Genomic DNA, 27394 nt, shown 5'->3' on the forward strand with positions numbered 1-27394 from the left:
AAATGAATTTTTTCCCTTTGAAAAACGGATTTTAGGTGGCTTGTTTTTTAACTTGCCTTTTTTTTTTCTAAACCTGAATCTTGGCAGCTCATCACCCACCCTGTGTGTTAGTGTTTCTGCTTGATTTTTTCCACAAAGGCCGTGGGGTTCCGTGCTCCCCGTACCCAGGGTATCCACCAGCCTTGCAGCTGACTCACCCTTCCCAGATCAGTTGGCACAAATGACAATTGTCCCACATTTTAAAATTGCAAAAGGGCAGGTTGTGAGCTCCCTTGATTCAGCGCAGCTCCATTGACAGAAAGCAGTGGGTATCCTGTTACATCCACGGGTTTGGAGTCTCTCTTTTATCTCCTTCTTTTGCTGGGGAACAAAGAGAACGACTCACTTTGTGTTCTTTGCTCAAGTCCTTTTAGTTTTCATGCATAAACTGAGAGTAACTTCATAGTTACTGCAAAATGAAATTACTGGAAAATGAGGTGTTTCCGTGGAAATGGGGCCTGGTTATGTTGGATGTGTGTAGGATCCAGGATTTCAAATGTCATCTCTGCAGTTAGAAGGAGAAAAAAAGAAAATCTTGTGTGGGAAGTTAGCTGCAGTGTGCTGAAACCAGGCGTATTTGGGCTCATTTGTGTCATCTAAAACCCCCCCTTTACATGTTGAGTCTTAGGGACTCAGCCCACATGGATAGAACTTAAAGACTTGAATAGATTTTATCTTGATCAACAGAAAACAGATACATAAATACTGTGAGTAAGAACACACACATCCTGTATGCTTGTAAAACACTTCTGGAGGACAGATTAAAATTTTAAAAGGGCTCATAAACTGTGCTTGTGGTTCAGTGCGTGTGTAAGAGCAGCACTTCATGTCTACCTCCTTGTTAAATAAAGCAGGAATGATGATAAAAGCCGGAGTGAAGCAGATTTTAGGAGGCCAAAGTCCTGAAATCCTTCCTGGTTAAATCTCCAGGTTCCTCACAGATGAGCAGACGTCAGGAGAAGTCTGCAGAGCCCTGACCAGGCAGCTGAAGCTGCGAGCCCGAGATGTTTAAAAAAGCAAATTCCCAGCTCAGGCTCCTTCTCTGCGCGACGCGTGTGTTGTGACAGCTCAGGAGATTAGTTTTTCTGTGTGCTGGCATTCTGCTCTGCTGAGTTTACATGGATGTTGAAGAGCAGGTTTTCCTGTGTTGGGAAAAGGCTGCGTGCCAGAGCACACTCTGCTTCTGGAAAAAAATCACCGTGGGTTTTGTGCTGTTGAGCAGAAGCACAAAATGAAATTACAAAGCCATTTTCTTCATTTTTCTCATTTTTCTTGTTGTCCTGCCCCAAGACCTATTGATTATTTGAAGTACTTTCAAAAAGCTGGATATCAGAGCTGTTGTTTTAACCTATCTGTTATATTCCCAGGTTAAAATTTCCCAAGCTTGTTTTTCTAAAAGCCTTATGAACTATTTTTTGCTCAAAGAATTTTTAATGACTTGTTTTCTGCAAGTTGGCAAAGGACAGTTGTTTTTGAAATTATTCACAGGGAAAAGCAAAGCCATATTCTCATTTTAATATTCTGGGAACATTTCCTTCTGCAACTTACGTGCTTTAGTTTTGTATATTTTTAAAGCTGGGGTAGTTGAAAAGGAGTTCTGTTTTTCTGCTTGAGACTACATATAATTCACTGTCAGATGCTTTATTTTCTTTCTGCTGTGTGCTATAACTGGATGACACAGCAGCTATAATTAACTCTTTCAACGTTCTGTTCACAGAACATAAAAACTTTGACTTAGTTTTGAATTATTATATCCATGTTTCTTCAATTTGAAAAGTAATGAGGCTTTCTCTATTAAAAAAAAAAAAGGGAATTGTTCATGCTACCATTTATTTTTCCATCTTCAAACAGAGTCAGGAAATTATGAATATTTTTTTCTGGAATATCTCATAAAGTCTTGATGTGCTGAGGATCACATATCCCTAAAACTCCCTGGGGAAGCAGAAATTACCAGCATGATCCTTGTTTCCCAAAGCTGTGTGGAACTCAAACTCTTGTTGTAGAGTTTACCACCCTGTTCGGCTGCTGCTCCGTTGCCTGCATGTCTTACAGATTACTTCCCCCCCCAGTGGAATGCTGTGTTTTTAACAGTATGTTCCATATTTTAAACATTCTCATTTAAAAAAAAAAACAGCTAAAAATAGCCTGTTCCCATTTTAAAACACTGCTTAGACAGAAATTCAATGCTGCGTCTTACTGAAAAGATACAATCTTAGCAAAGCAGAATATTTAAAATGCTTTAAAAGGACATAGTTGATTGTAGGACTGAGCATCTAGATGTGAGAAGGAAAAATAAAGATGTGTGCAGGGCAAAGCCTTGCTGCAGCCCTGAAATCTTATTTTAGCCTTCCCCAGGGGAATGGTGAACCACGTGGCCCTGCTCTCAGCTTGGGAATTATTTTCAGATTCTCTCCACACACATTCTCTGGCTATATTTGTGTATTGAAAGAAGTTTCTCCATCCTTTGCCAGTTTGTTTCACAGTAATAGGGGGTTGCTGATGTTACCCCTTGTGACTTGGACTTGATGATTTTGAAGGTCTTTTCCAACCAGGATGATTCTGTGACTACTGAAGACCTCTTCATGTGGGATTTGTCCTCCTTTTCCCAAAACACTGTAGAGAAGAACTTAAATTTAGTGAAGACTTGAGGTGATTCAGCATTGCCAGAGTTAGCAGAGAGGTATAAACAGGCAAAAGATGAAGAGTGAATTGCATCATACTTCACTTTTACCAATGGACTAGCTAGTTCATGGCGAGGGCTTGAAAGCAGGTTGCGTGATGCAGGGGAGGCACAGGTTAAGGTGCTTTACAAATGTAAGAGAAAAATGAGGCTGTGAAACACGCATCTCAGTAGCAGGAAACATGAGGGCTTTGGATTGGAAGAGGAAATGTTTCTTACATTCGAAATAGCAGGCTGGGTGGTGCAGGGTGGCTGCCCCTTGGCATGCAGCAGGGCCACCCTCAGAAGAGGAAAGCAGGAGGAAGGGCTCAGTTTTTCACTCCTTTCCTGGCATGGCTTTATTTTCTTTCCTCGCCCAAAGTGCCACTGAACTTCCTCCTCTGGGGATGGAGCAGTAGGAGGAGAGTGTGTGGGAAAGGCACCAACGTGTGAAGCGGCTCCATGTCAAGCGGGTGGGAGGGTTGTAATGAGAGGGTGGGCCTGGGAGGAGAGCTGCTTGTGTTTATTATGACTTCTACATTTTTGACCTTTTTGTTCTGTTTTATTTTGGTCTGGTGTGTTTTTAAAATCGTTGGGTTGTTTGTAGGCATATTGGGACAGAGATTGACCTCTCCTGCGTGTCCAAATATAATGGAGAGCCCAGGGGCTTTTAGTAATGTGCCACAGCTCTTGTTATGCCAAGATTTTCAGAAAGAAAACCAGTTTTTTGGAATGTTTTAAGAAAAATGACTCTGTCACTGCTACTCTGTTACAGCCACAAAAAAGGAATATAGTAGAAGAGGTCACAAAATCAAATTGTGACAATCATTAGAATCCTGAAATGGTTTCCATGAGAAAAGACTAGAAAAAGTTAAATAGCTTTAATAGAAAGAGGGAGTGTAAGAAGCCTATGAAATTAAGAAAAAAGATCAATCTGCTTAACATTTTTCTGATGCAATGTGGAGAGGATCATAAAAAATTCAGTCGAAAGCAGCAAATTTAAAACTGACAGGGTTATTTTTATACGTGGCAGATCTCCCCCCTCCAGCCTCCAAGTTAAAATTCCAGCAGAATTTTTTAGAAGGCTGTTCGTGTAATGGAGAATGAGAGTCTCCAGGGTTATGTCAGACAAAATTATTTTTAGTGATGTTATAAGCCCTCATGCCTGGGGGAAGAAATCAGCCACTGAAGAAGAGGATGTGTCCCCACTGGGCAGGCTTTAATAACATTATTCTCTGCGTTTCTTCCTCTCCTCTTAACGAGCTGCACCGTCAAGAGCCAGTGGACTCGATTGACTCCCTGCATGATCTAATATGCAAATTCTGTTCTGCCATAATTATTGTTTGTAAAAAGATGTTCTTGGGTCTGGAGTCTTCATACCCTCAAGTTGAGGCTGCGCAGTGATAGCATTTGCTGGTCCATACTCATCTGCCCAGGTTCTTCTCAAGCAGTTGACCAAAGAAACTCGCCAGGATTTTCTCACACGACGTTTTTGTGTCATCAGAGGGATAGATCTTTTTTTAAAGATACCCAAGAGGCAGTAAGGAGAACTCCAGGGTCAGCTCTTGGATTGACAGCAGCACCTGAGAGCACAGTAATATTTCTTTTTTGTACATGAGAGCTCTGGGAGGGATTTTTAGCTTCAGCAGGTCTCTGGGCCCTCTCTGTGTTTCTCCAGTCTTCCCACACAGCTCCTAAGCTGATACAACATTATGTTACACTTAATGAAATCTCCACCATTGTCCTGGAGTGTAACAGGATCTATCTGACATTTTATCCATATTCTGTTCCCCTGACTGTCTCCTCTGAGGGCTTTGTAGGAGAACATTTGCAGAATGACTCTGAATTCCTATGTGTAACTGGACTATGTTACAGAAACTGGATTTTCCACATCAAGCAAAGGAGAGAGGAAGGCCTGTAGACAAGGACAAACTCTTTGACATTTTGCTTTTTCAATAAAACACCTGTGTCCTCTGGTCACTTCGCATCTCCGTGCCCTCATCTGTTTCCTCCATGCCCTTTCCAGCAGTGACTCCAGCAGCAGCTCGAGCGACGAGTCCCCAGCACGGTCGGTGCAGTCGACAGCCGTCCCAGCACCTGCCTCCCAGCTGCTTCCATCTCTGGAGAAAGATGAACCCCGGAAAAGCTTTGGGATCAAGGTTCAGAATCTTCCAGTGCGCTCAACAGGTAGATCCACTTGGGAAAGGGAAATAGGGGAAAAAGGAATAGGAAGCAGGTTAGGGACTGGTTAAATAACCTTTATTGTGGCTTGGACATGGCAGCATGTGCTGCCTCCAAGGAGGGGATTCTTTCTCTGCTTCTGCCTGGGTTCGTGTGGGATGATGGGAAAAGTGCACAATTAGTGACCATCTGTGAGAGATCCTGCAGGTCCCCAGGTTGAGTCCCTGGGCTGAAGCACTTACAACTACTGGAGCTGGTGCTTGAAGACAGTGACATGGATTTCCCCAGGGAAAAAACCTGAAGCATCTCAAATTTGTCACTTAAAACTCAGACCATTTATTCTTGCCATGCCTCCAGTTTCTTTTTTGTGTAACAGAAAAACTTCAGGGTTTTCTGTTGCAATGTTGAGTGCTGGAAAACATGGGTGAGCATGTTCCTAAAGGTGTTGGATATTGTCTGGTAAATAATGCCAGAAACCACTCCCTCAGGAGTGCAGAGGATCACTCTTCTCCCTGTGCTGATTGTGAGAGAGATTCCACAGACAAAAAAAGAGCATGGGATTGTTTGGAAACTAGTTGTAACATAATTCATGGATACAAAGGCACTTTCTGAATTAAAATTATGTAAATGAGTTTTGTGAGCAGCACACCTCACAGTGTTCATGTTCTTTCTAGAGGTTTTGTTTCTGTGATACTCCTTGAAGTGACATGACACTGAGGTAAATACCCCACAAATCTCAGGCAGATCATGTGGTTGTGAGTCAGGTTTTGGAAAATCTGATGAATCTGCCTGGTTCTCCCTCCTAACTGACTGAACCCAATGTTGTGTAGCTTTGATCTCCTTTCCAGGTGCTTCATCCCAGCTTTGGAAAACTGCTCTATGCAGTATCCATGTGGGATTATTAATGAAGTAACAGCATTTGTTTCTTCTTCATCTGGAGCTGGATGTCTCTTAGGAGTAATAATTGTAACCTGACAGCTTCAGTGATGTGAGACCCTGTGTGTGTAGCTTCATGTGTTTAAAAATCAAGGCAAAGAGAAGGATCAGCCAGAAGCTTTTGACTTTGGCATAATTAACACCCAAAAATTAAAGTGAAACTAGGTCAAGCCACATTTCAGAAGGAAGATCAGATTCCTTTTGATGGTGCTACTGGGTTGGTCAAATATATGTTTTATAATACCGGTGTTTCTTTCTTGGTTTAGACACAAGCCTTAAGGATGGACTTTTCCATGAATTCAAGAAGTATGGAAAGGTGACGTCGGTGCAGATTCACGGGGCTTCGGAGGAGCGGTATGGGCTGGTGTTCTTCCGGCAGCAGGAGGACCAGGAAAAAGCACTAAATGCCTCCAAAGGAAAACTTTTCTTTGGCATGCAGATTGAAGTCACAGCCTGGATAGGACCAGGTAAGGTCCTTTCCATTCTCCCCTGGATGTGTGAGCGCTCTGGACATACAGGCTGTTGTGAAGAGGCAGCGCAGGAGTAGGAAATGTTAGAACTGCCTTTCAGGAGAAATATGTTCTAAAGAAACTGGGAAATACACCAGAATAAATTCCAGAGCAAGAAGAGTGCATGCTCTTAGGTCAAACGGGGAGAGAGTTCCAGTCTGAAACCTCAAAGAAGGAAACCTGCCATCCTCTCAAACACAATCTGCTGGCTGCTGGAAGAAACGATCTCATCTTCCATGTCTCAGTGGAACAAGAGCCAGTGGGTGGTGGAAGCACAGCACTGAGTCCTCACAGGCTTGGTTTTTCTGCTTTTAATTAAAATCAGCTAATGATGGCTGCATTTTTGAGGCTGAGGCAGCACAGCCCAAATGACCAACCAGTGAAAATGACAGCACTGAGCACGTGGTTGTCAGCCTGTACTTCAGTTGCTCATTTAAAAATTGATTTGTGAAAACAAACGTCTTGTGTGTGCTATTCCCTGAGCACAGTCCAGCCTTATTTGAAGTAATGGTGGGCATTAATATTTGTTAAAACAGCTTAAAATTAATTAAAGTTAAAAATTTGTTAGAACAATCAGCAGTTGGAGAGTGCAGCTACTTTTCACCTGAGGATGCTGAACTTCCTCAGCACTCGCTCTGTGGTGTGATGTAGAGATTTCAGATTTCTCATAAGTAACAATTCACAAGTGCAGGGCTGTGTATTTTTGTCAAAGACATGGGTTACTCTGGTTCAGATCGTATCTGCTCCTCAGGAAGGAACTTGAACAAAAAAAAAAATCATTGTGAACCCAACCCACATAAAAAACCTCTCCCTGCCTTACAAATGTCTTGCTCTCTCTCACCTCTAGAAACAGAAAGTGAGAATGAATTTCGTCCTTTGGATGAGAGGATAGATGAGTTTCACCCAAAAGCAACAAGAACTCTCTTCATTGGCAACCTGGAGAAAACAACCACCTACCATGACCTTCGCAACATCTTCCAGCGCTTTGGTGGAATTGTGGTACGTGGCTTCTCTGCACCCTGCAGGCTGTCACTGCCTGCTCCTGCTGCAAGGCCTGTGAAATGCTCTGAGCAGTGGTATATCAGAGTGTTGATGACCAGTATTTTCAGTCTCTTTCTAAATCATCTGAGTCATTTATCTCACTGGAATACACCTGAAAGCTTTTCTTTGCATTTGGAGGCCTGTAACCAGTGGTGTCCCCAGGGGTCAGTACTCAGCCCAGTTTAGTTCAACATACTGATCAATGACCTGAACGAGGGGACAGAGTGTATCCTCAGCAAGTTCCCTGATGGTACCAAACTGGGAGGGGTGGTGACACTCCAGAGGGCTGTGCTGCCATCCAGGGTGACCTGGACAAGCTGGAGAGCTGGGCAGAGAGGAACCTCATGAGGTTCAACAAGGGCAGATGTAGGGTCCTGCACCTGGGGAGGAAGAACCCCATGGACCAATATAGGTTAGGGATGGACCTACTGGAAAGCAATTCTGAGGAGGAGGATCTGGGAGTCCTGGTGGACAGTAATTTAACAATGAGACAGCAATGTGCCCTTGTGGCCAAGAAGGCCAGTGGAATCCTGGGATGCATTGGGAAGAGTGTGGCCAGTAGGTCAAGAGGGGTCGTCCTCCCCCTCTATTCTGCCCTGGTGAGGCCACACCTGGAGAACTGGGACCAGGTCTGGCCTCTCCAGTTCAAGAGAGACAGGAATCTGCTGGAGAGGGTCCAGGGGAGGGCAACAAAGATGACTGAGGGATTGGAGCATCCTCTTATGATGAAGGGCAACGGGCACAAGCTGGAACATGGGAAGTTCCATTTAAATATGAGGAAAAACCTCTTTATGGGACAGGCTGCCCCCTTCTCTGGAGATAGTAAACCCCCCCCCCAGATGCAGCGCTGTGGGATCCTGCTTTAGCAGGGGGCTTGGCCTAGATGCTCTCTAGAGGTCCCTTCCAACTCTGTGATTGTGTGATTTAGAGTGAAATCTTAGCATAGGTGTATTGAGGGGATAACTCAGCAGCAGGAGCAGTTCAAGGAGCATGTACCAGGAATGTGTTTTCTGCTAGCTCAGAGCTTCTGCAGGCAGCCTGGCCAGGTGGTTGGGATGTGCCTGGTGTTATTTTCATGTTGAATCAGTACAGCTCTGGGAAGGCTCCATTTCCTGTGGATGTCTGAGACAACAGCAAGTGCTGGGTGTGGAATCATCCCTCAGCTCTTGGGCTGTGCCCTGGCAGTCGGTCAGAAGAAGCATAGAGCAGATGGATTAGTGATGGCATGGGTGGGATTTGGGTTTTCAGGGGAACAGGTGTATCTGAATGAGAGAGCAGCACTGCCCCCTCCTCATGCCACATTCTGTCAAGCCATGTCAGTATCACATTTAAGAGAAGTTATCCAGAAAAGTAAAATAAGTGTCCACATTCAGTTAAATTGATTGAATCTGGGCTTCAGCACTGGTAGTTTATGTCCTCCCTGGGAGCTGTGGCTGCTCAGGAACATGCTGTGCCTTGTTCGTTCTGCTCTGAAATACTTCTGTGTCTGTTGAGGTATTGGTCACACTTCTGGGGAACCACATACATACCCCCCAAAAAAGGGGAGATACGCTTCCAAATATGCTGTGGACAAATACAACATTTACGTTTTATAATGTCTGGCAGTTCTTGTGCATCCAGCCTCCACCATATCCTTGGTGTCAACGTGGATTTATGAATTCACACAGTGTCAGTGGCTTAAACCCTTTTCTAATGTTACACCAGCAGAGCTGCCCTTACACGGATGCTTATCAGCAGCAGTGCCACTGTCCTGTAAATGGGCTTTTCTCTGAAACAGTGCTGTCCTGTCAGCATTATTAATGGCTCAGAATTCAGCAGTAGTGCTGCCTTGCATAATTTCCATGAAAACTTACCAGCTCAGGTGCAAAAGGGACCAGTTTTATAACCTTTCTGGTGGGTAATGAGCAAAGTAATGATATTTTGTTTGCCTGTCAGAAGGAATTGCTTGCCCAGGGTGAGTGGTCCAGTATAATTGGCCACAGCTGCAGCAGTGCTACTTCAGACCCTTGGAAATGAAGTCCTCTGTTAGTATTCCACTTAAATCATTAGGCTGGGACTATAGAAGTTGTGTAAATCTCCCTGTTTAACTTCTCTTTCCCCAGATTAAGAGCTCTTGGGTGAGACCGTATCAAACTCCTGCCTGGTCCCTAAATTTATTAACCATGAAATTAGTCTGTCCTGGATGTATGAACGTTTGTGCTTAGATTCATGTGCTGGGGTTGGCATGTAGCTCACAGGGAAGCTGGTGCTATTTCAACAGAACAAAACCCTCCACCTTCTATTTTCAGCTCAGAATGAGTCATAACATCATGGGCTTGTTTGGTACAGTTGCCAGCGCTAGTGCTGAGCCTCAGTGTTAAGCAACTGTCAGCTCTGAGCTCGATGGCAGTTCAAAACTGGTTAAAATCAGCCTTTCTTGGGCTGTTGTAGCTTTCTCTTGACTGCACTTGCTTTGGAGTGGGGCTGTGGTGGCTTGGGGTCAAATACCAGCAGTGAAAGAAGCTGAGGCTCTTTAGCCTTTGCCACACCAGTGCCGAGGTGGCTCAAGAGATGAGACCAGCATCCCTTTCTGTTTCTAGGAACAGGATGGATGATATTTATTTGGAAAAGAAACCCTGCTTGCCTCTTGGCTCAGAAACCAGGATTGGAGCAGGTTGTTTTCTCTTGAGCCTTTGTGAGAGAAAATTAATCTGTATTTCTTTGATTCTGAGTCGTCTCTTCCTGACAGAATATTAACAAACCAAAGCTGCTGGTTGTTGGTCAGGTCAAGCTTACTTCTGTGGGGCTGAATTTTAAATCTGCGTTATGAAGAGCTTTTCTTTACAACATGAAGGGTTTGGGTTTGCCATTGAATGACATCCAGCAGAACAGTGAAGTTTTTAACTGTTTATTATTGTTTAAATCCTCTCTCTGAAAAAAATGCTAATTAATGACTGCTTGCTGTGCCATGTAAAGTCCACTTAGATCCACCTGACCCCGTTGAATGTCCTTCTTGGCCTGTTGCTGACTCTCTGTTGTTCTGTTTTGTGTTTTTCCCCAGGATATTGACATTAAGAAAGTAAATGGTGTTCCTCAGTATGCGTTCCTGCAGTACTGTGATATTGCAAGTGTGTGTAAAGCAATTAAGAAGATGGATGGGGAGTATCTTGGAAATAACCGGCTCAAGGTAAAGAAATGCTCCCCTGGACTGTATCCTTCTTGTTGCTTTGGTTTACAGCATCATAGGATATTTTTCAGCAGCACAGTTGATGGAAGAAAGATGTTTTTTAATGAGTAGGTCAGATCAGAGCATGATGCTTTCGGCCACCACCAGCTTCTTTTTGGCTGTCTCTGCAAGAAGCCCCTGGATTGAGTAGACTTGGGAGACCGACGTAGCCTTGCAGGTCCATATCTGGGAAGCTGTGCTGCTGCTGCAGATAAACAGAGGCTGTCAGTCCCTACAGCTGTCAACCTGTCACTTTTCAGATGCATTCAGATTGTAGAAGAAACAAATGTTGTCAAACACTGTATTTGTTGAAGCATGCAGAATTATTTTCATTAATTGCTGTTTGGTTTTCCTCTTGCACCTGTGCAAGATGCTGAGTTTAGAAGATCCATACAAATGACTAGCTTTCTGCAGAGAGCTCTTTAATTAGGCTTGCTCTCTTCGTTTAGTTTAACCCTTGTGACTTGTACTGATGGAAGTTTTGCCCTTTTGTGTTCAGCTGGGTTTTGGGAAGAGCATGCCTACAAACTGCGTGTGGTTAGATGGGCTTTCTACAAACGTTACGGATCAGTATTTAACCCGACATTTCTGCCGATACGGGCCTGTGGTAAAGGTAGGTGGGAGGCTTTGCCATGTGGTTTGAAGTTGTTACTGTCTTCCTTTCTTCCCATCCTGTCCTTTCAACCCCCCCACTGTCCAGGGCTTTATAGCTCAGGTAGAGAAATTTCTCTCTGGGGTGTGATTTGACCGCCAGGGCTCTGCAGTTGTGCATCCTGTTGATCCGCTGCGCAGGGTGTTTGGGAAACACACAATCAGTGTTTTGAATGAGCCGAGATAATGAGTATTGGAAACCCATTTGTTGCTCTTGTGCAGTACAGTCTCCCCCCAACAAAACTGCTTCAGAAGGCTAACACTGGAGGAACAGCAGTCTAATTACCTAGTTACACTCATGCATGCTAATTACAGAATTAGATGTAATTCTTACTGGGTTTTTTTGCATCAGACCAAAAAAAAAAGACTTTGAAAAGCAGTTGGGACAGTCCACCTGGTAAAAGTACCTGAAAGAAGAGGGAAGGTCAATGGTGGTGCAACCTACCCATCTCACACAGCAAGGGTGTGTTCCCTGCCCTGCTGTGAGTCGGTGCCAGAGATTTGTGCACTTGCTTAAGCTTAAGCACCTGAGTTGTCCCGTGTGTTTCTGTTGGACATTGATGTGCTTTAAGTTAAGCAGCGTGTGCAGATCTTCACAGGATCAGGGTCTTGCCTCCTTCAGGGATTTTTGTGGGTTTGTGTTGCAGCTTGGACATTCTTTATTGTAGCTGTTGTTGCTTGAATAAGAAGTTTATGTTGCTAAAGGAAGCTGATCTTTGGAAATTGGGCCTTCAGCAACTGCCAAGTGATACTGTAGACTGGGATAACAAAACCTGTTTCCATTTTGGGATTAAATGTTCCCTTTACCTTTTTTCCCCCCTCAAACACATTGGAAATTTTTGAAAAAAAACAAACCTCAAAGTGAACAAAGAGAAACTGCAAAACTCAGTCACCAAAAAATTGAAAGTAAAATACAGAAAAACAAAATAAAGGCACAATATACCTCAAGCCACAATATCCACAATTCAAAGCAGTCCCGTGTCCTTTTATTGTCTCTTCATTACAATATTGCCTCATCAGAAAAGCCTGGAAAATTACCTTGCTCAAAAAGAATTTTCTCACTGGTATGACTTAGGATTTTGTTGGGACTGACATTAAGTCCTGTGGATGAGGCTCTTATTTGGTTTTTGTTTTGTTTTTTTGTTTTTTACAGGTGGTGTTTGACCGCTTAAAAGGCATGGCCCTGGTTCTCTACAATGAGATTGAATATGCACAAGCAGCTGTAAAAGAGACCAAGGGGAGGAAAATCGGTGGGAATAAAATTAAGGTGTGCAGAATGACCTCCAAACCAAAAAGAGAAACCAATTGTTTTTAGGCCAATACCCCTTTAAGTGCTGGCATTTGCAGACTGCCAGGCAAAAGGAATACTCAGTGGGACATGTTCTGTCCCAGATATCAAAGGCTTAACGCTTATTTTTTCCTACTCGGCTTGTCAAGCTGTTAGGGTGTCTTGAGCCTTTTCCAGTGTTCTGCCGTCTGTTTCACTGAACTTGTCTCTCTGAGCTCCTCAGTGTTGGTGTCCGTGTTACTTCCTCATTCACCTGAATCCAAGGCAAACTTTTGATCCATTTTCCTGCTAGAAAAGTGAAATCTGGGGGTGAGTTCCTCTGGGATGACATGTGGCTGCATTCCAGCTGCTCCAGGCTGATGTCCAAGCTCCTGACCTGGCCGAGGCAGTCAGTGCTAGTTGTGGGCAACCCAAGCATGCAGTCTGCTCTTGTGGTGGCAGCTCCTTCCTTCTAACAGATTTTTAAAAATAATAATTAAAAACACTACACAAAAGAATAGATGGGGAGGAGTTTTTTTCCTGGAGCAACACAGGGATATCTTGGATTTGGGTGAATGTGGTAATACCTGTTCTGACTGTCCCATCAGTTCCACTAATTGGGGAGGTGAGGTGTCAGCCAACCCTCTGAATTATCTTCCTCCTCCTCCTTTCTTCTCTCCTAAAGAGTGGGTAATGATTTCCAGCCTAATCTCTCATCTGGTGTATTAACCAACAGCTTCACACCCACTGGGGTGAGGAGCTGGAGATGCTGTAGTTTCTAAGCATGGTGTTGAATAGAAGTCATCTTCATCTTTGGTAAAATGTGTGGTCATTTCAAAGGTTTTACACCTTGTTTGTGGGTCTTGCTACTTAGCAACTTCAGAAGAAGCAACACACATGGTGTGTGTATGTCTGAGCTCCCCTGCTGTGGTTATACAAATACCCAGGGTGATTTATTTTTTTTAAAAGAAGGAGAAGAAATGTTTTTAAAAATTGCTTTATGTGGAATACACAGTTACATCCATTCTAGTAATTTTTTTTTTTTGCTTCAGCAATGCCATTGGCTTCTTAATATTGTCACCCTCGGCTAGAAAACAGCTCCTGGAGTAGCTGGGCTGGGGAGCTGCAGTTCAGGAGGCTTGGTTCCTCTCTCATCCCTGCCTTGCAGTGTAACCCCAGGCAAGTAACCTGGAGTCTGAACTAGACGAATAACACTGACCTGCTGCAGAACTGCGCTGGGATGAAAGGGACTTTGGAACTGTAATTGGAGTCTTGGTATTAAAAACATCAATACCATGAGAATCAAATGTATTTTTCCTGCTGCTTTACTGAACAGAAGCCTCTGGTCTGGCAGCTACACCAACGTGCCCCAGCAAGGAGGTGGTTATGTAGCAGTTACGCCAAGTTTGGAAAGGTCTTTACTCCTTGGGGATGTTTAGGGTCAGTCCTGAGAAGCATTTGACAATTTTTAGTTCAGTATCATCATCCCTATTTTCAGTTCCACTCCTGTCCTCAGACAGTGAAGTGTTGTCAGATTGGGCTGTTTCTCTGAAGGTGATTTTTTTTTTTTTACCCTTTATTTTTCAGGTGGACTTTGCAAACCGGGAGAGTCAGTTGGCATTTTATCATTCCATGGAGAAAACGGGTCAAGATATCAGAGACTTCTATGAAATGCTGGCAGAAAGAAGGCATGTCTCCATATCTTTATTGCAGTGTTTCACTTCTCTAGCATCATCTTAAGTGCAATTAAAAGCTTTCTTCAAGGCATAATAATTAAGCAAGCAACTGTTTCTATTCCTCTCAACTTTATCCTTCTTCTTAAAGTTTTATTAACAACATTTTGCCGAATTTTTAGTGTTGTTTACCTATTCAGTTTATTTTTTATGAAGAAATTGAGGTGGTCAGACTTGAACTGCACAGATGAAGCAGTTAGGAAATCACACATCTGAAGTGTAGTTGGTTCCTGAAATTCATACTGAGGTAGAGGTTTCAGCTGTCTGTGTGATCTATATCTTTGGTATCCGGTGACTGTGGTGGGTCAGCAGGACACAGTTGTGAGTCATTCATCATTTCTTAGGAATGCAAAGAATCACTTCTCAGTAACACCTTCCCTCACCCTCCAGAGACATGGACGTGTATTTTTGGGTGGACATACAGTCTGATAAGCTGCTTCTCTGTTGAGCAGAGTAAAATTTGATCTTCCACCTTTCCCTTTTCAACAATTTACTTTGTTAACATGATAAAATAATCAGAGTGAGGCTGCAGTCTTTGTTTTTTGCTCTTTGACATGAAAAATGTGCTCTGTGTTGATGTCCTTCTGCTTCAGCATCTGTCACAATGGTGCCCAGCCATTTTTCCCGTGCTGCAGAGGCTTGTGTTCCCCCTGCCTGGCCATGGATCTCTGCAGACCGTGGCTGAGAGCAGCCTGGCACAGAAACACTCCCTGTTTGGTGCTTTTTTCCCCTCCAGTGGCTGAGTAAACATCCGTGGTTTTATTCCTGATGACTATGGTGAGGGCTGAAAAGCATTTTCTTTTTGTGTGGGTGCATTTTTATTACCTTTAGAGGCTGCTTCATTGTTAGGGTTCTGGTTTACCTGTGAATAAGCCCAGTGTGACACTGAGCCAGATAAATTCAAGGGGTTTTTTGCAGCAAAATAGATTATTCTAGCATCCATGCAAAATTGCTAGATTTAAAAGCAAGGGAGGGTTTGGAAATTGTCAATCAGGATTTGCATAATGGAAATAAATGTGTGTGTTCCCCAGTCCTTGCCAGATGTTGTGATGTGCCAGAGAGCAGTCAGGAATAATTTCCTCTAAACTGCACCAAAATAAAAAAAAGTGCATTATTTGCTCTCTTATAACAAACAGGAGTCAGCTGGGCTTGTCCTCCTTGTGAAATAATTTGGAGTAGAACACTGATTTCTGGAACAATGTGATCCTTTGGGTACATGTTAGTTTTGTTTTTCCTTTTCTGTCATTATGCTCACACAGTGATTATGAGATACTCAGGAATAATGAGTCACATTAGAGTGACTGAGCAAGCTCTGCAGCCAGTCTTCTCATTCTGCATCTTCCAGTCCTCCTTCAAGCTCCTCCTGGCAGCTCATGGTCCATTGCAATGATTCTACCAGGTGCTCTTAGGTTGTAGTTGTAGCCAGTCTAAAGAGGACCCAAAGGAAAAAAAACAACAGCACAAAAACCCAAACAAAAACCATTATACGTTTTTTTAAACCTCACTGCACTTGCAGAATGAGGTTCTTGTCTTCCATCTTATGTTTCTTTGCGTTCTTCCATTTTGTACATTTCTTTAAAGGTGGGAGGTGTAAGTTTTTAACATAAACCATAAACAGTGAAGCTAAATAACTGAAAGTGAGTGTTCAAAACACTGTGCAGTGGTGGAGAATCGGAGCTCTGTGCCACCCCTCTGACAGAGAGGCACATTCAGGGTTATAAATGGTTTATTTTTGCTTTTAGGAGGTGTTGAGATAATAACGTTAATTGCTTGACTGACTCTCCTGAGTCCTTCCCATGAATTCATCTGTTCTCCCCAACAATTTGATTTTTGTTGTTGCTTTGGTCTTAGTGTCAACAGGCAAAGTGACATCAGAGAATGTCATGTGCAGAGAAGGAGCTGGTTTTGGAATTGAGTGATCACTTACAGACTTTAGAATTTTTAAGGAAACCTTGTTGCCACTTTACTGTTCAATAATGGAGAGGTTCCACCCTTTAGTTTTGGTTTGACCTCTTTTCAGAGGTAGGTTTCAGGTTTGTGCCAGCCTGAGTGTGGGTGCACAGGTGCTGGGCAGGTTTCACCTTCATTTAATGGAACATTTGAATTTGCCAAAAAAGACACTGTGAGGGTGGTGGAAGATGCCTGGCAGAGCTGTCAGGAAATCACCAGTTAACTGCAAAAAAACCCTGACAAAGCATTTAATCTACTGCACACACACATTGGTGTTAAACCTCAGCAGGCAGCTGGGAGCAGTTGCCTTGGTGTGCGTGTAAAGAAGTTGCCGTTAAATGATTCCCCGATGCAGCAGAGAATGTGGCCGAGTCTGTTGGTTGAGAAGGAAAAATAATCCGTTTATTCTTATATTTAGCAGAGATGAGAGAAGAGGATCTTACGAATATGCCCCGGATCGTACTTACTACGAGACTGTTCGGACACCAGGGACATATCCTGAAGATCCTCGGCGAGAATACCCGGCTCGAGGCAGGGAATTCTACGCGGAGTGGGATCCCTACCAAGGAGACTACTACGACCCAAGATATTACGACGACCCGCGCGAGTACAGGGATTACAGGGGCGATCCGTACGAGCAGGACATCAGGGAATACAGCTACAGGCAGCGGGAGAGGGAGAGGGAGAGGGAACGGTTTGAATCCGATCGGGACAGAGACCACGAGCGGAGACCGATTGAGCGGAGCCAGAGCCCAACGCACTCCAGGCGTCCGCAGAGCCCCGGGGCGTCTCCCTCGCAATCGGAAAGGCTGCAGAGTGACTCGGAGAGGAGGATTTACAGCAGGTCCTCGGATCGCAGCGGCAGCTGCAGCTCCCTGTCCCCTCCACGATACGACAAGCTGGACAAAGCCCGGGTGGAACGATACACAAAAAACGAGAAGACGGAGAAGGAGCGTGTCTTCGAGCAGGAGAGGGTGGAGAAGGAGAAGCGCCTGGTGAGGAAGGAAAAACCTGAAAAGCTAGAAAAGGAGAAAACTGATAAGCAAAAGCGAAAAGCAAAAATTCACTCACCCAGCTCTCAGTCTTCTGAAACAGATCAAGAGAATGAGAGAGAGCCCAGCCCTGAAAAACTGAAGGGGAACAGTAAGCAAAGTAAAGAGAGAGGTGACAAGGAAGGGACGGCTAAAAACCGCCTGGAGCTGATGCCCTGCGTTGTGTTGACCCGAGTGAAAGAGAAGGAAGGGAAAGTTATTGATCAGCCTGCCTTGGAGAAACTGAGAGCAAAGCTTGATAATGACACTATGAAGTCTCCACTTCTTGAGCAGAAAACACAGACATCTCAAGCTGAGCAAACCAAGTCTGAGCAGTCTAAACTGGAACCTGTCAGAACCAAGGTACAGAAAGAGAAAGCCCTTGCCAGTCATGTAGAAGTGGTGGATAAGGAGGGAAAACTGAAACCCAAAAAGCACTTGAAGACAGAGCAAACTTCTGAGGGGGCCAATGCAGTAGATTTAGACAAGTTGGAGGCTCGTAAAAGGCGTTTTGCTGATGCAAATCTGAAGCCTGACAGGCAAAAAGTAGAAGTAAAAAGAAGCAGCCAGGATGAGGAAGAGGTGCGCATGGTTTTGAAAAAGCAGCTCGATGCAACGGCCTCCTCTAGAGAAGCACCAGTGTTAAGGGAAGGAGAACTGGAGAGAAAACCCCTGAGGAAAGAGATGCTTAAAAGGGAATCTAAAAAACTCAAACTGGAAAGGCTTATTCCTGTTACTAGTCCCAAAGAAGTTCAGGAGACTCTCAATGTTGGTGGGATTGGCGTGCGTCCCTCCCTAGATCTGCAGGCGAGGCTGATGGAGGCAGCCGACGAACCAGCGGAAGTTCAGGAACTCTCTTCCAAAAAACTGAACCCAGTGAAACCCCAGCATAAACAGGTACAGCTACTAGATGACCCAGGAACAGAGAGAGAGGAGACGAGGAAGAATTACTCTGGTCTTCCTGAAGACACACCTGAGCATAAGCTTGGCCAAGAGAAACCTCAGTCAACTGATACAGAGGAGAAAATTGGCATTGACATCGACCACACACAAAGCTACAGGAAACAAATGGAGCAAAGTCGCAGGTTAAAACAGCAGCTGGAAATGGAGATTGCCAAGTCTGAGAAGTTTGGCAGTCCAAAGAAAGATGTGGATGAATATGAAAGACGGAGCTTGGTTCACGAGGTGGGAAAACCTCCACAAGACGTCACCGATGACTCTCCACCAAGTAAAAGGAAAAAGACTGACCAGTTTGACTTTGAAATTAGCACTAAAAGAGAAAGAAACTACAGAAGTTCTCGTCAGGTGAGTGAGGACTCTGAAAGGACGTCCTGTTCCCCCAGTATCAGACACTTCCCTTTCCATGAAGATGACGACACGCTTGATTCTCCGAGGCTAATGCCATTAAAGGAAACCAAAGAGTCACCTAAAATAGAAGAAAAGGGTCTTTCGTACTCTAACATGACTGTGAGGGAGGACTCGCTGAAATTTAATCCTTATGATTCCAGCAGAAGGGAGCAGATGGCAGAAATGGCTAAAATAAAACTGTCTGTGCTGAGTTCTGAAGATGACTCGAGTAGGTGGGAAACACAAGTGAAGCAGGAGCCTGGCAGAGTTGATATCAGCTTTCCAAGCAGCATCGTCAAAAGAGACAGCATACGCAAGCGATCTGTCCGAGACCTGGAACCCGGGGAGGTGCCTTCAGATTCAGATGAGGACAGTGAAAACAAGCCCCATTCCCCAAAGGCCTCATCCTTGTTAGAGAGTTCCAGGTTATCTTTTTTATTAAGGGACAGAGAAGAGAAGTTACGTGAAAGAGAGGAAAGACTGTCAAGTTCCTTAGAAAGAAACAAATTTTACTCTTTTGCATTAGACAAGACAATCACACCAGACACAAAAGCGTTGCTTGAAAGAGCTAAATCTCTCTCTTCATCCAGAGAAGAAAACTGGTCCTTTCTAGATTGGGATTCAAGATTTGCTAGTTTTAGAAACAATAAAGACAAAGAGAAGGTTGACTCTGCTCCGAGACCTATTCCATCTTGGTATATGAAAAAGAAAAAAATCAGGACCGATTCAGAAGGTGGCAAACTGGATGATAAGAAAGAAGATCATAAAGAGGAGGAACAAGAGAGGCAAGAACTCTTTGCTTCTCGTTTTTTGCACAGTTCAATCTTTGAGCAGGACTCTAAGCGCCTGCAGCATTTGGAGAGAAAAGATGATGATCTTGACTTCATTTCTGGTAGATTGTACGGGAGACAGTCATCCTCTGATGGGACAAACAGTGCGGCTGATTTGGTGCAAGAACCCGTGGTTCTCTTCCACAGTCGGTTTATTGAACTGACAAGAATGCAGCAGAAAGAAAAAGAGAAGGATCAGAAACCAAAAGAAGTGGAAAAACAGGAAGATAAAGAAAACCAGCCAAAAACACCAGAAACTGTTCCTGATAATAAAGAACCAGAACATAAAACTTCCTCAGTGATTGGTCCCTCTTCAGTGGCTGTCCTACCACAGGAACCAGCGCCAGTTGCTTCTGAGAAGGTAGTGAATGAAAAGGTGGTGGTGGAACCAGCTTCTGTAAAAGAAGAAAAACCATCTGAACCTGCTTCTGCAGCGGAGGAACAAAAACCTTTTCCTGAACTCACTGCTCCTGTCAAAACTGAACCACCTGAGCAAACTGAGCCCCCGCCAGTCGTAGAAGCTAGTAAAGAAGTTGTTGCTACAACCCTGGCACCAGAGGAAGACGCTGTGGCAACAGAGCATCCTTCATACCTGGATACCAAGCCTCCCACTCCTGGAGCTTCGTATTCCCAACCAGACATCAGTGTAGATCCAGAACCTGAAGCTGCCCAGTTGATTCCACCTCCACCCAAGCTAGTTCAGAAGTCTGATGAGATTGCTGAGCCTAAAGAAGAAAACCCTCCTTCTGCCAACACTGATGCCAGTGTGAGTCAAAAAGTGGAGGTGGCTGCCGAGGTTCTGCCGCCGGTTTCTGACAATGATATGGAAGTTGAACCTCCAGTTGTTGTAAAAGATAAAAAGTCTTACAAGAGCAAACGCTCCAAGACTCCCGTGCAGGCGGCTGCAGCCAGTGTTGTGGAAAAGCCCGTCACGAGGAAGAGTGAAAGAATTGACCGTGAAAAACTCAAAAGGTCAAGTTCTCCTCGTGGGGAAACACAGAAGCTTTCTGAATTGAAAGTGGAACCAGAGAAAGTTTCCAGGAATGCTGCTAAATCACCTAGTTCTGCTGCAGAGCCAGAAAACGTGGAGCCAAGCTTGCCAATAGGCCGGACTAGGCGCAGAAACGTGAGGTCAGTCTATGCTACCACAGGGGACAATGAAGGCCCATCTCCAGTGAAGGACTCTGTGGAGGTCACCAGATCCACCAGGAAGAGAGGGGAGAAGGAACCCCAGGAAATGGTGACAACTGTTCCTACGACCCCAAGAAGGGGAAGACCTCCAAAAACCCGCCGTAAGCCAGAGGAGGACATCTCTCCAATAAAAACAGAACCAGTACAGCAAGAGGTGGAGGAGGTTGAAACTAAAGATGCTGTGGAAGCTCCTAAGCCTGCGGAAGGTTGGAGGTCTCCTAGATCCCAGAAGCTAACACACAGTCACTCATCAGCTGCTACCAGCCAACAGGGGAAGAAAGGGAAGAACGAACCAAAAGCTGATACCTCAACTGAATCTGAAGATGCTGCTGAGAGAAGTGGTCAGGAATTGAACATTGGTGACAACAGCAACAAAGCAAAAGCCACTGATAAAGAACCGCCAGTGAGTGAGCAGAAACGTGACAGGAAAGAACTGGATGTGGAGAAAAACCAGCTAGAAATCCCTATGGTTGAGATCATTGAGAAGAAGCCGGCACCAGAAAAGGTTACAAAATCCAAAAGGGGAAGGTACAAAAATACCAAAACTGTTGTAGATAAAGCATCTGTTTGTCTCAAAAATGTAGAAATACGCCTCAACGTGGATGAGGTCAAGGGCGCCTTGCGGCCAACGGAGGAGGAGGTGGAGCCGGTGGCGGTGTCGCCGGCCAAGATGAAGAGCCCTCCAAAAGAGGACATCTTGCCACCCCATTTTGCTAAGAACGAGGTGGAAGATTCATTCCCAGAAGCAGAAAAAGAGGTGATGCGGGAACCAAAGCAGTCCCCCGAAGCTGCCCAGTTAGCAAAACAGATTGAACTCGAGCAGGCTGTGGAGAACATTGCAAAGTTGACTGAAACTCCCCCGTCGATTGCTGCCTACAAGGAGCCACCGGCAGACGTGCCTGAGGTTCGTCAGGAGGAGGAAGGGGATAAACCTGCCCATCAGGCCAGTGAAACGGAGTTGGCAGCAGCCATCGGCTCCATCATCAATGATATTTCTGGGGAGACAGAAAGCTTTCCTGCACCCCCCACCTATCCTGCTGAATCGGAAGCTGAAATCCCTGCAGAGCCCTTGGTGCTACAGTCACCTCGGGAGGAGATGGAGCCCGAGACGGACCAGGCAGTGAATAATATCCTGGAAACTGAGGCTGCCGTCGAGGCCGCAGTGCAGCCCGTTCCCGGAGCTGTTCCATCGGCAGTAGAGATGGAGAGCAAGGAGGCTGAGGTCAGCTTCAGTGAGTCTTCCAACTCCGCACAGGAAGCTGAGACCTTGCAGGAGGCTGAAGTTGCTCGGAAGGAAAAGGGCCGCCAGAAAAGCACACGGCACAGGCGCAAAAGGAGCACGGGCAGGAAGGGCGACATCGCCGAAGTCAATGCCTTTGAGCCGGAGAGGGTGCAGAGCAAGTCACCCCCCGCCAGTGAAGTGAAAGCAAAACCTGAAGAAGCCTCGAAGGAGGAAAAGCAAACCAAACCCACAGCTCAAGCATCCACGGAGCCAAGTGCTTCCGACGCCAGCAAAGCTGCAGCTGCTGATGTGGTCATCCACGAAGCCATCACTGAGAGCAGCACCTCTCCAAAAGCACCTGTCCCAGCTCCTCTGGACCTGGCCACCCCACCGGCTCCTCTGGATGAGGGGAGTCAAGGTGGCTTCAAGATACGGTCGCCCATGGAGAATGCGCCTGTCACACCGCCGAGTGCCCCAAGTGCAGCCCTTCCCACCATCCCTTTGGCAGCCACGGTGGCCAAACTGCCCACCCCAGTACCCACTGCCATTGTCCCCCTTCACTCCAGTGCTGCCAAGGTCCCGGAGTGGATGGTCAGGCATGAGGAGCCCCGTGCCCATTCCACACCACCTCCTGCTCTCCCTCCAGACACGAAGGCATCGGATATTGATACAAACTCCAGCACGTTGAGGAAGATTCTCATGGAGCCCAAATACGTCTCGGCCACGAGCATATCCTCCACACACGTGACAACGACGCACGCTGAGCCAGTGAGTGCTCCTCGTTTGGAGGAGGCACCTCTGCACCCCGTGGTGGAGGCCATAAAGCCAGTTTCAGAGGAGAAGCCAGCCGTTCCTGTCACCAACGCCTTGGATCCACCGGTGGCCGAAGCACCTGTGTTCAGTGAGAAGGAAAAGATCAGTACTGTGATTGCTCCCAAAGCCACGTCTGTGATAAGTAGGATGCCCCACAGTGTGGATCTGGAGGAGGCTCCAAGGATCACCTTGGTGAAACAAGCTCCCCAAACCCAGACATGTCTCGTCAACGCTCCCTCGCCGAAATTTAAACAGAGGTCAAGCACAAATGATAACAGTAGATTCCACCCGGGATCAATGTCTATTATTGAGGAGAGGCCCGTAGAGTCTGGGTCCAGTCCGGGGCTGCGGGTCAACACCTCGGAAGGCGTGGTGCTCCTGAGTTACTCGGGGCAGAAGACAGAAGGCCCTCAGCGAATTAGTGCCAAGATCAGCCAGATTCCCCCAGCCAGTGCTGTCGACATCGAGTTCCAGCAGTCTGTGTCCAAGTCTCAGATTAAACAGGAGCCCATCACACCTTCGCAGCCAACGCCAAAAGGCTCCCAGACCTCGGCCGGCTACGGGACTGTTTCCACCCACTCCTCTTTGGTACTAGGAACACAACCTTACAACACGTCGCCCGTCATCTCCTCAGTGAAACAGGAGCGTGCTGCACTGGAGAAGTCTGACTCGTCCCATCTCTCTGTCCAGACTCCAGCCTCTCAGCCCAGTAAAGTCCTCACTCAGACTGGAAACACTCCACCCGTGCTTGTCCCCAACCAGATGGTTGTGAACAAAAAACTGTCTGATCCGGCTGCTCTGAAAGTGGAGACCAAGACTCTGCAACCCTCCAACCTGAGTCCTGGAGTCAGTCCTCATCATCCTTCCCTCTCTGGGAAAATGCATTCGGAAGCAAACCACGTCAGCTCAGGACCCAGCACCCCAACAGACCGGACGATTTCCCACCTAGGGGTCACCAAACAGGAGCCGCACTCGCCACGTACCAGCGGGCACTCGCCATCGCCCTTCCCCCGCGCCTGCCATCCTGGCAGCACCTCCTCTCCGGCTTTATCCAGCAGCACCCCGGTCATGCTGGCTCCAGGAATTCCCGTTCCTCAGTACATATCCAGCATGCATCCTGAGCAATCCGTTATCATGCCCCCTCATAGTGTCACGCAGACCGTCTCCCTGGGCCATCTGTCCCAAGGCGAGGTGAGGATGAACACCCCTCCTCTTTCCAGCATCCCTTACGGCATCCGCCCGGAAGCGCTCCACTCCCCCCGAGCTGCTCTGCAACCCCAGATAGAGATCAAGCCTCAGCGATCCAGCACGCCCCAGCCAGCTCCCATCCGGGAGATGGTGATACCTCCTCTGTCTTCTCAGCACGCTTCCGAGGAGGAGATGCACTACCACCACAGCACGGTGTGCCGAGGACCAGCCCCCGTGCAGTCCGACGTGCTGGTGATGCAGCCGGATTACCGCATGCACCCCAGCAGCATCAGGCTGGACCAGTACAACGTCCCCCGGGATGTCAGGATGATCATGCACCCACACATGGCCGCCGTGGGCGAACACCACTCAGAAACCAGACAATCCCGAACACCTGAAGGGGCCGGGAAGACTCCCCCCGTCAGTAAGACCCCACAGCCCGGAAAAGAGACGCCAAAATCCTCAGAAGGGAAGATGGCACATTCTCCTCACAGCGAGCCCCGGCTCCTCAGTGTCCCCTCCAGCAGCCAGCTGCCTGGACTGCCTCTGACGCAGCCGGTGGTGGTACCACACGGGGTGCAGATCATGCATCCCGCAGGGAGCTCCTTCCACGACTACCGGTCTGTGTACGGAGACATGAGGAATTACCACACGGCAGCACAGCTGGGGCATCCTCAGTTCCCAGGTGCCTCGCCGATCGGATTGCCTTCCCGGAGCATGACCCCATCTCAGGTGAGAAATAAACCCCTTCTCCTGGGCACGTGTTGTCCAGAAGAGCTGTGGCTGCCCCATCCCTGGGAGTGTTGAAGGGCAGGTTGGATGGGGCTTGGAGCAGCCTGGGCTGGTGGGAGGTGTCCCTGCCCATGCAGGGGGTTGGGACTGGATGATCTTTAATGTCTCTCCAACCCAAACCAGTCTGTGATTTGATGATTCTACCTGAAATCTGGAGCATTTCAAGCTAGTGACAGCCCCAGTGCAGCTCTTCATGGCCACAGGAGCCGAGTTGAGCTCTCTCTGGTTAGTCTCCAGGCTTTGCTTAAGTTCATAGCACAAGAGGAGCTGTTTTTCTTTAGGAAATGGGATTTGAATCCTGCTTGGCATTAGAGGAAGCCAAAAAACCTGTTTTCTTAACTTCTCCAGGACTCCAGCCTACCTACAGGTTTCTTGATTTGAAGGTGTTGAGGGGAGAACTGTCAGTGTCGAGGTGGCCCCGGGTCACCCATCCTCAGCAGGATGACACGGCTGAGGCTGGGCTTGTAGTCGGGATCTGGTGCCCTTGGATGTGAGAGACTGCTGGGGTTGCCCTGGAAGGGGGACTGGTCCAGGCACCACCACAGCAGGAGTAGTGCTGTGGCATAGAGACACAGAGTCCTCTGCCAACGACCTGCAGGCATCCTGGCAGGCCTGTCGTTGAATTAACAAGTTCTGATTTGTCCATGGCCTCAAATCTTCCCTTTTTTCCCTGCTGCCTGCTCCCCAGGGTCTGCCAGAGGGTGAACACTCGCACCCCAGCCAGCCAGTACGCAGCAAGACTCCTCAGATCCCACAGGATCCCAAGGGCCCACCAGCAGCAGGACCCGACCAGAGTCACCATCCCACTGTAAATAGGCATGCAGCACCCCTGGACCCTCACGTCCACCTTCAGAGGGCACAAGCAGACACGGGCCAGACCTCCTACCCTTCGCCCGTCGCCATTTCCATCAAACAGGAGCTTCCGTCACCGCACCAGCCTCAGGCGGTTCCCAAGCAATCCATGTTTATCCCAACCACCTCGGGTCCCGGGGCCCCCCCCGGGCTGCCCCTCAACCGCCCAGAGCCCCAGTCTGCTCTCAAGCAAGAGCCATCTCCTCACCCCGTTTCCCAGAGACCTGTGGATATGGTTCAGCTGCTGACGGTATGTGTCGCTCCGGCCTCTTCTCCTGCCTGAGCACCTCCTTGTCCAGGGAGAAATAATAAGGTTCTGCAGAGCTTGTCTCACCTGAGGCATCAAGGTCTGACCTCTCTTGTGTCAGACACTTCAGAAGCAGAGGAGATGATGGCTCCTCTGTCCCTGGGGAATTTTAGTCCACGTGGCACTTACTGAAGGCTCATGACAGGCTCTGCTCATGCAGAGCAGCCCGGGTTCCTCTGCTTGTCCTCTCAAGCTGCCTGCAGGCTCAGGCAGGCAAAGCTGCAACATTCTCCAGTCAGCTTTTTCTTGGGAGGGTTTTCTTCACAGGCAGGGAAGAGTGGTGGTGTGTTTAAAGAAAGAACAAAAACACCTTCCGAAAGCCTAGAGACTGAGGAAGAGGAAGGGGATGGCGAGGAGCAGGTACTGATGAGGAACCAGAGTTGTGTTCAGCGCTATTTCACGTGTAACCTTGAGCAGCGCTCCTGCTGCTGCTGTTCCTCGATTCTCCTGTTTGTAAGAGAGAAAATACCATTTGGTAACAGCCCTGTGCTGGAGGCTGGAAGGTTGGGAAGTGCTCTCATGTTAGGATGAAGGCAGCTTCCCAGACATATTAGCCAGTTGGAAGGAAAAGGGATGAATTCCTGATGTAGCAGGACCTGACCCAAGCCTGGGTTGACGCGTTCGAGGGGCACCGAGTCCTTAGAGCAAAACCAACACGATTCCCTGGGGAAGTATCGGAGGCAAACGAGCAGCTCAGATGGGGTTGAAGATTCCCCCCCCCTTCTCATTTGTTGGTGGGTAATATTTCTTCTCCCTCTCTTTCCAGAAATACCCAATTGTCTGGCAGGGCCTTCTGGCTCTCAAAAATGACACGGCCGCCGTTCAGCTCCACTTTGTCTCCGGTAACAACGTCCTGGCGCACCGGTCGCTGCCGGCGCCGGAGGGGGGACCCCCCCTGAGGATCGCCCAGCGCATGCGGCTGGAGGCCTCCCAGCTGGAGGGGGTGGCCCGCAGGATGATGGTGAGGGGGTTTGATTGGGAAGAGCCATTAGATCTGTGTGCTGGAAGTTGGGCTGTTCTTGCCAGCCACATGACGCAAAACCCCAGCACTTCTTGCAGAAACCTCAGCTCATACTGGGTTGTTTCGGGGTTTGAGTAATGGTTGGGCCATTTCCATTGTCCCAGGGAGTCCAGAGGAGGCTGTGGAGATGATCTAAGGGCTGGAGCAGCTCTGCTCTGGAGACAGACTGGGAGAGTTGGGGTGTTCAGCCTGGAGAGGAGAAGGCTCCAGGGAGACTTTAGAGCACCTTCCAGTGCCTGAAGGGGCTCCAGGAAAGCTGGGGAGGAACTTGGGACAAGGGCAGGGAGGGATGGGATGAGGGGGATGGATGAAAACTGGAAGAGGGGAGATTGAGGTTGGACATGAGGAGGAAATTTTTTGCTGTGAGGGTGGTGAGACCCTGGCCCAGGTTGCCCAGGGAAGCTGTGGCTGCCCCATCCCTGGCAGTGTTGAAGGGCAGGTTGGATGGGGCTTGGAGCAGCCTGGTCTGGTGGGAGGTGTCCCTGCCCATGCAGGGGGGGTTGGATCTAGGTGATCTTGAATGTCCCTTCCAACCAAAACTGGTGATTTTAGGAAAAGGAAATGGTGGGCTTGGGAAACCTTTGAAGTCACCTCCCTTGGCCAAAACAAAACTCCTGCTGGCTCTGACA

At 47.2% G+C, this 27394-nt stretch overlaps 1 protein-coding gene across 1 annotated transcript in view; it reads left to right on the plus strand.

Annotated features, from left to right (window-relative positions):
- SPEN (spen family transcriptional repressor) overlaps positions 1-27394 on the plus strand; it is a 68640-nt gene that overhangs the window by 38097 nt on the left and 3149 nt on the right. The window contains 10 exon segments of the mRNA XM_051637338.1: positions 4725-4885; positions 6082-6282; positions 7172-7323; positions 10406-10531; positions 11070-11183; positions 12375-12488; positions 14076-14176; positions 16593-24525; positions 25274-25687; positions 26511-26705. Coding sequence (XP_051493298.1) covers positions 4725-4885; positions 6082-6282; positions 7172-7323; positions 10406-10531; positions 11070-11183; positions 12375-12488; positions 14076-14176; positions 16593-24525; positions 25274-25687; positions 26511-26705 — 9511 coding nt within the window.

This window comes from Apus apus, chromosome 20 (assembly GCF_020740795.1).
Source record: "Apus apus isolate bApuApu2 chromosome 20, bApuApu2.pri.cur, whole genome shotgun sequence".
Taxonomy (NCBI): Eukaryota; Metazoa; Chordata; class Aves; order Apodiformes; family Apodidae; genus Apus; species Apus apus.